Source organism: Rhinoderma darwinii, chromosome 9 (assembly GCF_050947455.1).
Source record: "Rhinoderma darwinii isolate aRhiDar2 chromosome 9, aRhiDar2.hap1, whole genome shotgun sequence".
Classification (NCBI taxonomy): Eukaryota; Metazoa; Chordata; class Amphibia; order Anura; family Rhinodermatidae; genus Rhinoderma; species Rhinoderma darwinii.
This window is the reverse complement of record NC_134695.1, coordinates 43,388,178-43,401,405: the sequence shown is the minus strand read 5'-3', so window position 1 is coordinate 43,401,405 and position 13,228 is coordinate 43,388,178. Positions and strand designations below refer to the sequence as shown.

The window sequence follows — 13,228 nt, the reverse complement described above, 5'->3', positions numbered from 1 at the left end:
ACATCCCCTATTATGCAATTTGTGAAGGACAAGTTTTCTAGAGAAGAGATGCAGATCCTTTAAAACTGTGAAGAAGTCAAAAGGAGCAGTGGGAGAGAACGTCAGACCCATACTTAAAACCTCACGTTGGGCATCAGAGAGGGGATGTGAAGACAGGTTAATTACCTCCAATTGGTTTCCAGGTCTCTTCTCCTGTTGTGGAATTGTGGACTTTTTACGCTTCGCATTCCTGTCGTATTGTCTTCTTGGCATATAGGCGCTCAGGTTGTTACCACTACTGCCAGCAATCACTGCATCCCTTATTCTACCTGACTCCTCGCCAGAGGTACATGATGATAGTGAAGAGGATCTGGAGCGTAATATGGGTCTTGATCTATCATGGTTGGACCGCCATTTGTAAACCCTATTGGATTTATAGTCCTGTACGTCTCTCTGAAATTTGCCTGATTTCACTGTACAAATTTCTCTAGATAATGCCACACACTTCCCTCTGTAGATAATGCCACAGCCCCCCTGTAGGTAATGCCACACAGACCCCCCTGTAGGTAATGCCACACAGACTCCTTGTAGGTAGTGCCACACAGACCCCCTTGTAGGTAGTGCCACACAGACCCGCTTGTAGGTAGTGCCACACAGACCCCCTTGTAGGTAATGCCATACAGCCCCCCTGTAGGTAATGCCACACAGCCCCGCTGTAGGTAATACCACACTGCCCCCTTGTACATAGCCACCCTCCCCCCCATAGATGACACCCCACCCCCCCCTGTGGGTCCACTCTAGGAGAAGTCCCTAACTTCAATGTCCATTTATGGACAGTGAGGTCAGGGACTTCTCCTGGAGCGGAATCCCCATCCACAGCTTTGGCCGGGGATTAGAGATTCAGCTCCTACAGGGAGCAACAAAATACCCTCCTCCTCCTCCTCCTCACATGCACTTCGCACTGTGAGGAGGAAAAGGGAGCGAGCAAGTGGCACAATGCATGGCCGTCACTCCGATCACATCTCCTTCCTCATAGGCTTCTTGCAGGTCGGGCTGTGGGCAGAGCTAACTGAGCAACTGCCTTGGAAACCACGAGGTGTCCTTAACTGTTGTCCAATCAACTGTGCCTCGAGCACCACGTCCTTCACGATTATATATAAGACTCCAGTACATTAACCCCTTAAGGACACAGCCTAGTTTGGGCCTTAAGGCTCAGAGCTCATTTTTCAAATATGACATATTTCACATGTGGTAATAACTCTGGAATGCTTATACCTATCGAAGCGATTCTGAGATTGTTTTTTCATGTGATACATTGGACATTATGTTAGTGGTAAAATTTGGTCGATATATTCAGTGTTTATTTGTGAAAAATAGCAACATTTTGAAAATATTTGGAAAAATTATAATTTTTCTGAATTTAAATGTATTTGCTTGTTAGACAGATAATAATACCACGCAAAATAGTGACTACTTCACATTTCCCATATATCTACTATATGTTTGCATTCTTTTTTGAACATTCTTTTATTTTTCTAGGACGTTACAAGGCTTAGAACATAAACAGCAATTTCTCACATTTTGAAGAAAATTTCAAAAGCCTCATTTTTTTAGGCACCAGTTCAGTTCTGAAGTGGCTTTGAGCGCCTTCTCTATTAGAATCCCCCATAAAACACCCCATTTTAAAAACAAAGTATTCAAAACGACATTTAGAAAGTTTCTTAACCCTTTAGGCGTTTCAGGAATCAAAGCACTATAGAGGTGAAATTTACAAATTTCTTTTTTTTGTCAGAAAATCCTTTTTATTTAATATTTTTTTCTGTAAAACAGAAGGTTTTACCAGAGAAATGCAATGCAATATTTATTGCCCAGATTCTGCAGTTTTTAGAAATATCCCACATGTGGCCCTAGCGTCCTAATGGACTGAAGCACCGGCGTCCGAAGCAAAGGAGCACCTAGTGGATTTTGAGGCCTTCTTTTTTTATTAGGCACCATGTCCGGTATGAAGAGGTCTTGTGGTGCCAAAACAGTGGAAACCCCCCAAAAGTGACCCTATTTGGCAAACTACACCCCTCAAGGAACTTATCGAGGGGTATAGTGGGCATTTACACCCCACAGGTTTTCTGCTGCATGTTGTGGAATTAGTCTGTGCAATTGAAAATCAATTTTTTCTGATAAAAGGTACAATTGTTACATTTTTACAAGGAATAAAGGAGAAAAAGCACCCCAACATTTGAAAAGCGATTCCTCCCGATTATGGCAATACTCCATATGTGGTCATAAACTGCTGGTTGGACAAACAGCAGAGCTCAGAAAGGCAGGAGCGCTATTTGGCATGTCGATTTTGCTGGATTGGTTTCTGGGCGCCATGCCATGAGTTTCTAAGGTACCAGCACAGGGGAAACCCCTTAAAAGTGACGCCATTTTGGAAACTAGACCCCGGGAGGATTTAATTGTAGTTTTCATGGGGTGAATGCGACTTTTTGATCAGTTTTTTTTCTATTTTTCAAGAGGCGTGGTGACTAAAAAACAGCAATTCTACTATTGTTTTTGATTACTTTTTTTACAGCGTTCACTGTGCGCAATAAATTACATATTCACTTCATTTTGCGGGTCTATACGATTACGGCGATACCATATGTTTATAGTTTTTTTTATGTCTTATGGTGTTTCCACAATAAAATACTTTTTATAAAAAATCATTTACTTATTGTGTTGCTATATTCTAAGAGCCAGAACTTTTTTATTTTTACATCAAGAAACCCGTGTGAGGACTTGTTTTTTGCATAACGAACTGCAGTTTTTGGGTACATGAGACTTTTTTATCTCTTTTTATTCCATTTTTTGAAAGGTGAAGTGACAAAAAAATTGTGATTCTGGTATGGTTTGTTATTACTTTATGTTACGGCGTTCACCACGCGGGAGAAATAACTAAATACTTTTGTAGTTCAGGCCGTTACGGATGCGGTGATACAAATTATGTATAGTTTATTTATTTATGTATTATTTTGAATAATAAAGGACTGATACGGGAAAAAGGGGGATCTTTACTTTTATTTCTTTCAAACTTGTATTTTTTAAATTTTTAGACATCTTTTTTTTTTTACAATTTTTTTTTTGTCCCACTAGGAGACTTGAGGGCCAGAGGCCCTGCGTAGTGCAGTGTAGTAGAGCTGTCAGCTACTCACTGACTTTGTCAAGACCCACTAGATTTCCGTAGATGGCATAGCCGGAGGCCATTGTTAGGCCTCGGTTGCCATAGCAACCATCGGCGCCCGCGATCATGTTGCGGGACGTGGACAGTGGTTTAACTCCTAAGAAGCCCTGATCGCTATTGAACGCAGCTTCTAAGGGGTTAATCAGCGGGGACCACCGCGATCAGTCCCTGCTGAAGGAGCTGCGGCAACTGCTGTACAACGCAACAGTTGTCGCAGCTCCAGTATGTGTCCCGGGAGGACGGCAGAAATGGGCGTTCCTCCCGAGACGTACTATTCTGTCATGGGGCGCGAACTATGCGCTCATCATGATGGAATAGTATGTCAAGGAGCGGTTAAAGTTAAAAAACAAAAATGTAAATGAAAATCCTCCTATGGGATTATTACTAAAATTAAATTTATAAATGAAACGATAATGTAAATGTGCCAAAAAATAGAACCTACGTAAAGTACAACCTGCCCTGCAAAAAACAAAATTTCATACAACTAGGTTGAATAAAATATAAATAAGTTATGAGCGCCGCAATGCAAAGAAGAAAAAAACAAAAGATTGTTCAGTCCTTCGAGACCAACATTGGCCTTGACCTTAAGGGGTTAAAGCATAGATTCAACTGTCGTGAGCCTTGATAGACCTAGGGCTGTATATATATTCCTAGATATATCTGTGTTATTCGAATCGTGTCCTTTCTGTGTGGTAGCAATGTGATTATAGAGCAGGGCAGCAGCAGGTCCATGTTAGCTTTCCGTTGGTAGAATACAGACTGTTGTTCATGGCAGCCTGTATTTTGTGTATGCTGACTGACTGAATTTAATTGTCCTGTTACTTATTGTCATAAAATTTTCCTTAAAGGGTATCTAAACGTTCAACAAACTACTGACCTGTCAGAAGTTTTGATCGCTGGGGGTCTGAGCACTGAGACCTCCACCAATCGCTAAAACGAAGTGGCAGAAGCACTCATGTGAGCATTGAGCCGCTTGCTTTCTGTTCGGCTTTTCTCAGAACTTACGGACTTAATAGAAAGTCTATGAGCCCGTACTCCGCTACATCGGCTTTCCAAGAAAAGCCGAACAGAAACTAAGCTGCTCAGCGCTCACACGAGCACTTCTGCCACTTCGTTTTAGCGATCGGTGGGGGTCACTATGACATGTCAGAAGTTTGTTGAACGTTTATTTACCCTTTAAATAGGGGATCTATTGTGATAACAGACATAGCAAATAATCCAGTTATCCTAAGGCCCTGTTCACACTGAGTTTATTGACGTGGAAACTGCGTTTGAAATTGCGCCAAAAAACGTCCAAAAATGCATCCCATTGATTCCAATGGGAGACGGAGGCGTTTTTTTCCCGCGAGCGGAAAAACCGTCTCGCGGGAAAGAGAAGCGACATGCTCTATTTTCGGGCGTTTACGTCTCTGACCTCCCATTGATATCAATGGGAGGCAGAGAAAGCGTATTTCGTGGCGTTTTTGCCCGTGGCGCTCAATGGCCATGGGCGAAAAGAGACGCGACAATCGCGGCAAACGGCGTGCAGGCAGAGCAAAATCTGCCCCAAAATTCCAGACGGAAGCAAAAAACTCTGTGTGAACATGGCCTAAGTTATAAGATCGGCCATATTTGTGATTGCTAAGTAAACTTTTTATACTTAAAGGGAGCGGCAAACAGTTCTCAGTGATGTGGAGTATGTTAGCAGAAGAAGATCTGAACGTCTTCTAGAAATTGTTGGGATATTTCGGACTTCAAATACAATTGGAATTGTGACAGAATGGATGCCGAATGAGTCACTACACTCACTTATTTACCAGGTTTGATAAGTACCTCAGTGATCTGCATATTTTACAGTATAAATCAGGATTTTCTTATAAACATTTTTTGGTGTGACTATTTGATCTGTCAGTGAACGCACGTTCGTCTTTATTCTTGGAAGGATAAAAATCTCCTTTTATTTCTAAATGTCATGTTTTTGTCTGATTATAGCGCGATCTCTACCCTCTGCTTCCGCTGAGTATATGCATCAGAATCCTTACAGATGTTGCTGACGGGTTGTCTTTTTTGCACAACCAGCATCCTCCAATAATGCTCCAGCGCATGAAACCATGCAACATATTACTGGATGCTCAATACCGGGCAAAGGTAAGTTAAAAAAATAATAATAAAAAAAAAACATTTCCCCAAGTATTTATAATGCCGTCTTTCTATGTTCTCCATCATGTAGTGAAAATGGTGATAAATATAAGTGAAATATGTAGTTAGGTATTTTAGATTTTTTTTAGATATTTTAGATTAAAGGCTCTGTACACCTTTGAAGAGAAGCATTTTAAAAAAAAAACAAAACAATATTTTATGTGATTTTAAACAAGTTTTAAATTTACTTTTATTAAAAAAATGTTTTACTTTTTAAGCTACAGCTACTATGTTTCCTGTATACATAGAAACTGTATCGTTCTGTCAAAGTTGATTCCGTCAGTTCAGCAGAACTGACGGCTCGGCTGAAAGATGGTCCTGCATGTCTCTGACACGCAGGATCTAGCTAATAACGATCACATAACTTAGAGGTGTACAGAGCCTTTAAATTTATTTTCAATAGATTAGGGGTATGTTCACACGGCTTAGCAAAATACGTCTGAAGTTACGGAGCTGTTTTCAGGCTCCTGATCTTCAGACGTTATTGTAACTACTCGCGTTTTTCACGGCGTACTTTACGGACGTTATTGGAGCTGTTTTTCAATGGAGTCAATGAAAAACGGCTCCAGAAACGTCCCAAGAAGTGACATGCACTTCTTTTTCGCGGGCGTCTTTTTACGCGCCGTCTTTTGACAGCGACGCGTAAAATTACACCTCGTCTGAACAGAACATCGTAAGACCCATTGAAAGCAATGGGCAGAATGATAGATGATAGATAGATAGATAGATAGATAGATAGATAGATAGATAGATAGATAGATAGATAGATAGATAGATAGATACCTCCCTGTTTTTATCATTCTGATACCTTGTTTTACACCTCCCCGTATTATCCTGTTGGTTGATATTTGGGGTATACGCGCTGATTGTCTCTCGTTATTTCAGCTCTCAGATTTCTGGTTATCAGACCTCCAGAAAGTCAATTTTTCAATGGACCATGAGGAAAATGCTTCTGTGAATTATCTTTCACCCCAAAGGCTGCAAAAACATGGACCAACCACAGCAGATGATATGTACAGGTTGGTATACAAGGCATTTGAGTGCTGATGAAGTTGTCACAGTTTAGAGCTTTTCCCCAAAAACTAAATATCTATCACATATTAGTTATACCTGTTTTTAGGAAAGTTGGCAACCCTATATAGAATATTTGTCACATAGCTTTCCCAGACTCCTGAAGCATGGAAAACTGGATGCAACTGTTAAATCAACTTTAAAGGGTACGTCCTCCCTTGAGCACCACTTTACAGTTTATATATGGAAATAATCTACACAAAAAGTTGAACAACTTTGTAAATAAATTGAATTAGCGTATTAGTGATGTAGTATAGTATATCTTGTACTTAAAGAGGCTCTGTCACCAGATTTTGCAACCCCTATCTGCTATTGCAGCAGATCGGCGCTGCAATGTAGATTACAGTAACATTTTTATTTTTAAAAAACGAGCATTTTTGGCCAAGTTATGACCATTTTTGTAGTTATGCAAATGAGGCTTGCAAAAGTCCAAGTGGGTGTGTTTAAAAGTAAAAGTCCAAGTGGGCGTGTATTATGTGCGTACATCGGGGCGTTTTTAATACTTTCACTAGCTGGGCGCTCTGATGAGAAGTATCATCCACTTCTCTTCAGAACGCCCAGCTTCTGGCAGTGCAGACACAGCCGTGTTCTCGAGAGATCACGCTGTGACGTCCCTCACAGGTCCTGCATCGTGTCAGACGAGCGAGGACACCGGCACCAGAGGCTTCAGTTGATTCTGTAGCAGCATCGGCGTTAGCAGGTAAGTCGATGTAGCTACTTACCTGCAAACGCTGATGCTGCTGCAGAATCAACTGTAGCCTCTGGTGCCGGTGTCCTCGCTCGTCTGACACGATGCAGGACCTGTGAGTGACGTCACAGATCTGCACTGCCAGAAGCTGGGCGTTCTGAAGAGAAGTGGATGATACTTCTCATCAGAGCGCCCAGCTAGTAAAAGTATTAAAAACGCCCCGATGTACGCACATAATACACGCCCACTTAGACTTTTACTTTTAAACACACCCACTTGGACTTTTGCAAGCCTCATTTGCATAACTACAAAAATGGTCATAACTTGGCCAAAAATGCTCGTTTTTTAAAAATAAAAACGTTACTGTAATCTACATTGCAGCGCCTATCTGCTGCAATAGCAGATAGGGGTTGCAAAATCTGGCGACAGAGCCGCTTTAAGTTATATTTACATATCTGCTCGTTGTCACTGGAATCAGTTAACAGTCTTGTTTATAGACACATGTAACAGCTTAAGGGTATGTGCACACGATAACTGGCTTTTACGTCTGAAATTACAGACTGTTTTCAGGAGAAAACAGCTCCGTCGTTTCAGACGTAAATGCTCGTCCTCGCATTTTGCGAGGCGTCATTGACGCCTGTAATCTTGAGCTGTTCTTCATTGAATTCAATGAAAAACGGCTCAAATTACGTTTCAAAGAAGTGTCCTGCACTTCTTTGACGAGGCAGACATTTTACGCGTCGTCGTTTGACAGATGTCAAACGACAACGCGTAAATGACAGGTCGGCGGCACAGTACGTCGGCAAACCCATTCAAATGAATGGGCAGATGTTTGCCGACGTATTGTAGCCGTATTTTCAGGCGTAAATCGAGGCATAATACGCCTCGTTTACGTCTGAAAATAGATCGTGTGAACCCAGCCTAACTGGGAAACAAGCGCGAGCTCTGTAAAGACATTAATTAAGCTGGGAAATATGAATGAAGCAGAATTGTGAATGCAGCTCTGGAGTATATTAAAGTCTGTAATTCAGGATTGGGACAAGATAAGTAAAATGATGTATTTACAAAGTTACGCAACGTTTTAGATTATATCTATATGTAAACTGTAAACATTGTCTACTGCACCAACTTCTGATTTTCTAAAAATATGGCCATTTTTACATTTTGGATGGAAATTCCCTTTAATTGCTGCACTATCTAATCCCTAGAAGTGCAGATACCCTGGATGTCTAATCCTGGAAATTGGTAGCAAATCTGAGGCGACCCTGTGGCAAAGTCTATATGTGTTGCATGCAGAAGACTCTCAGATTTCACCATATACATTGAGGGGGTTGTATCCATGGTGAGAATCAGCTACTTTTCCACGTCATAATTTGCATGCTGCGTATTTGAAAATCTTCAGCATTATTCATGCTCATATTTTCATGCAGAATTTTTCTAGATCGTGTAAATGGGTTTTTGAAAACCCCATCCACTTGTATTGAACTGTACACTCTCACAAAATTTGCGGTGCAGAATAAGCATATCTGCAGGAATTCCACCATGTCTGAGCATGACCTTACTGTGCAGCGTATATATACTGCCCATATTGACCATCTTAGATGCAGTCACCCTAATGTATCTTAGTCCCAATAATAGGACAAAGCAGAAATGACAATCTAATGATCTGCTTATTTACAAGAACACAAACTAGAAGAAAGTATACAGGCTGCGAAACCCGGTACCACCATAGATAAAAATGTTTCATGAGATGGTTTTATGCACATACTGTTTGCACTCTGCGGACTAATTCTATGTGTATTTTATTTATTAATCTTCTTTGCAGCTTGGGAATTATTTTCCATGAAACTCTGAGCCGGAAACAACCATTCCAAGGTAAGTTCTTCATCCAACCAGCTTTACAATATCAATTAAAATGGGCTTCCCACTTAAAAGGGTTTTCCCATGAAGGACATTTATGACATATCCACAGGAAATGTCATAAATGTCAGATAGATGCGGGTCCCACCTCTGTGACCCGCACCTATCTCTAGAACAGGGCCTCCTAAACCCCTTTTCCGTAACTGTTTCCATAAGTCGCGTAGACCTGAATAGTAGTTACGGAAACAGCGTAGCTCACATGCTACGCTGCTTCCGTAACTGCTATTCACTACTGTGGTAGTTACGGAAATAGCGTAGCTCAGTGAGTTACGCTGTTTCCGTAACTCCCTACAATGTAATTAGTAAGTGGCTGGGAGGCAGCGTGACCACAAAAACCTAGAACGGGGATTAGGGGAGCCCCATTCTAGAGATAGGTGCAGGTCCCAGAGGTGGGACCCGCATCTATCTGACACTTATGACATATCCTGTGGATATGTTATAAATGTCCTTCATGGGAAACCCCTTTAAGACATTGATGGCATATCACTTGGGGATCTAACGCTTGTGACCCCTGCTGATCGCTATATCGAAGCGGCAACGTTGCTAGGAAAGCACTGTGACCCTTCTTCTACTATTGACTCAACTTACATTTTTGGGGAGGAAATGTTCACCATACAACCTCCAAAAAAAGCAGCCTTAAAGGGATCCTGTCATCAACATCTTACCTGTTAAACTAGCCTGACCCCTCAATGGCCGCAGCTGTCCAGAGTTTCTTTCCTGTTCTCTTCTTTCCTGAAGTCCTCCTCTGTCTGTAAATATCGTCGTTTAAACTTTTCCCGCCTTTTATGGTAATTATTTTTCCCTCTGGGATGCAGCTTCTTAACCACGCCCACTGCCACCACCTGTCCAGCCCTGACTGGCTAAGGAGTTGTCAATCAAAAAGAAGGAGGTGGAGTCCACTCTGAGATGCTGGAGGAATGAAAACCTGACTCTTTTCAGATGAAGATTTGACTCTTTTCTGCTCATTTGCATACCGCGTGGGACCACTGAAAAACGGAATACTAAAGCTACAGAGCTTACTTAGAACATATTTATAGCTTAGATGACAATGATTTTTCACCCACTTTCACCAGGTATTGCTGGCTTTATAGCTAAAATGCTGGTGACAGGTTCCCTTTAAGCCAACAGGTACCAAAGGGGCACATCGCTTTTCTAATGCGGCTGCCACTTCAATCTAGCAATTGACAGCTATAATAACAGCTGGACCCCCACCAATATGTCATTGATGTCTTAAGTGGGAAAAAAACATTTCAGTGAAATTCTCATTCATACAAGCAAATATGTTTAATTTTGCCATCAACACTTTTGCCACAGAAAATAATCCTTTGAAGCTGGTGACTGAAATCACTAGAGGGATCAGACCCCAACCAAACATAGATATTATCTTAAAAGTGACCAGTCTCCAACACAGTCAACGTACAAACCTAAGTCAACTCACGCACTTGTGCTGGCATCAGAACCCCAATATGAGGCCAACAGCAGCTGGTAAGTTGGTCGTCTACCCTCCTTATAACTGTACCAGATCGCCTTACACTACACAAGTATATACGATATGGAACTCCAGTCTCCATATGACTTCTGTCCTGAACATAGAACAGTAAATGTCAGAATATTTTTGGGATTGTAGTTGTACAATAACCTAGTCCTGTGACACGTTATGATTATATATGATGTGTGCACCACTATATCTCCTATCAGTAAGACAACGTCAACAGGACAGGTAATACAGTTGACCATAGGATCTGTATTACAGATGTGTATACAAATTCATATTGTACGCATCTGTAATACGGATCCCATAGCCTGTAAAATCATTACCTCTAGGGGGAAGAAAAGGCTACTCGATGCGGAAGGGGGATTACCTGTAATGACGGGGTAGGGTGACAGACAGGTGAGCCCTAATCTACCCGACACTCAGTCCCTGCCTACTTGCACGACCCGTCCTAGGCGACGGCGTACAACTGGGCGACGGTCCCTACGCTCAATATCTGAACGACAGACAAACAGACAAGGGAACACAGAAGCTAAGGGAATAGGGGCAGTTGCCCAAGGCAACACCGTGAGCAACAAGAGTAGTGAACGAGCCGAGTCAAACCAGGAGTGTACGAGGTACCAAACGCAGAGCAGGAATGTAGTCAGTAAAGCCAGGGTCAATATGAAGCTGAGGTCAATAGTAATAGCTGGAACAGCAGAGCCAGGAAACAAGAGAGATGCACAGGCAAAGACAAGAAGCAAATGAAGGTATACATAGACCGAGGGCGGGAGCTAGCTCCGTCTGGCCAGGCTGTGATAGGTTCTCCCACTCCTCAGCCTACCAGCCTGAGTGGTAGCAGATCGAGTCACTCTATCAGACCTAGGAGCAGATGCAGACTGATTACCCACGGGCATCGACACAGAAGCTATGTCTGGCAGATCCTTTACATTACCCCTTAAGGCTGTTTTTGTGAACTAATTTATCATGTCTGTATATTTTATCCAGAGTGTTTGTCTCGTCTATACAACATCCAAGAGACTTTTTCAAAAGAAGAGATTGAATGTGAAATTGACACCCTTTACAAAGGGAAGGTGAGTGATTGGTTTCATATTACCCATAAAGACATAAAAGTAATGCAATTAGGAGTTCCCTTTCTTATTACAAGGGTCCGTCACGATCAGGAAGCGGGACACATGTCCTTTCTATAGGGCAAATTATGTATTACAGGGTTCTTATTGAAATTAATAGGTTGACGAAGAAAAGCAGACACCCTGAATCATCCTTAGAGGGAGCTGGTTTTTGCTTTAGTTCTCCACTCTGTCCAATATAGAACAACCCTCTCTTTTACATCTATATGACCAAAAAAAACACAACTGGAAAAGGGTTGTCCAGCCCTTTTAATATTTAGCCGTGAACATTGGTGATCATTTTGAAATCAGGGCTTTGTGGGGGCCATATCATCACTTCCAGGGTGTCACGATCCGTAAGTAAGTTGACCCACTAGGCTGCTCTGCCGTAGCAGACTAGCAGCTGGCCAAACAGCAGTCTATACAAAGTCCTAGCACAAGAGTACCTGAAATAGTCCAGACAGTAGCAGTGGCTTAGGCACAGATGGAACTTGAAGGTAGATGACGTTACACGTGGCGGATGATATCAGGCGTGACAGATGACACCAGACGTGGTGTATGACAGCAGGCGTGACAGGTGGCAAGACACGTCTCCAACACTAGATAAGGCTCAGGAACAAACACAGCACAGGATATAGGTAGCAGGGTACGGGAACACTGGGAACAGGATACGACTAAGGGACCATTTGCTAAGACTAATGTGGGAAAACACAACGCTATAGTCCAGGGTGATCTGGGGATAATTAATTATTTACATGTGGTCAATGCAGGGCAGAGCGGATGCATGTAATGGTGTCTCCGGGCAGGGATATGTCTGCAGGAGGAGAGAGGTCTGCGGTTGCGGCCATCAGCAGGTAAGGGGAGGCGGCGGTCCACGGCCGTTACACAGGGCTCCTTGTTCTTTACGCAGAAGATAGTTCTTAATGACATTGGCTGTATGTTTGAGGTTGTTGTCTTGCTGCAGAATAAGTTTGGAGCCAAACAGACGCTTCCCTGATGGTATTGTATGATGGCAAAGTATCTGCCTGTATTTCTCATCATTGAGGACACCATTAATCCGGTCCAAATCCCCAACTTCATTTGCTGAAATGCAGCCCCACGTTTATAAGGTACCTCCACCATACTTTACTGGTGCCTGCAGACACTCATTATTGTACCGCTCTCCAGACCTTTGGTAGACAAGCTGCCTTCTGTTACAGTCAAATTTTGACTTATCAGTCCAGAGCACATGCTGCCGTTTTTCTGCATACCAGTTCTTATGTTTTGTAGCATAGTTGAGTCGCTTCGCCTGTTTCCACGTAGAAGTTATTTTTGGCCGCAATTGTTCCATGAAGACCACTTCTGGCCAGACTTCTCCAAACAGTAGATGGGTGTACTTGGGTCCTACTGGTTTCTGCCAGTTCTGAGATGATGGCACTGCTGGACATCTTCCGATTACAAAGGGAAGTAAGCATGATGTGTCTTTGATCTTTTGCACTGAACCTTGGCTGACCACCTCGTCTATGGTCCTCAGCGTTTCCAGTTTCTTTGTGCTCCTTCAAAAGAGCTTGAACAGGACATTTTGAAACCCCAGT

At 42.3% G+C, this 13,228-nt stretch overlaps 1 protein-coding gene across 1 annotated transcript in view; it reads left to right on the top strand.

The window, feature by feature from the left end:
• Window positions 1-13,228, top strand: part of LOC142660744 (receptor-interacting serine/threonine-protein kinase 2-like) — a 43,718-nt gene that overhangs the window by 18,805 nt on the left and 11,685 nt on the right. Inside the window, exons 3-8 of the mRNA XM_075837571.1 lie at window positions 4,842-4,995; window positions 5,168-5,323; window positions 6,260-6,393; window positions 8,959-9,008; window positions 10,368-10,538; window positions 11,533-11,618. Coding sequence (XP_075693686.1) covers window positions 4,842-4,995; window positions 5,168-5,323; window positions 6,260-6,393; window positions 8,959-9,008; window positions 10,368-10,538; window positions 11,533-11,618 — 751 coding nt within the window. The remainder of the gene's footprint in view (window positions 1-4,841; window positions 4,996-5,167; window positions 5,324-6,259; window positions 6,394-8,958; window positions 9,009-10,367; window positions 10,539-11,532; window positions 11,619-13,228) is intronic.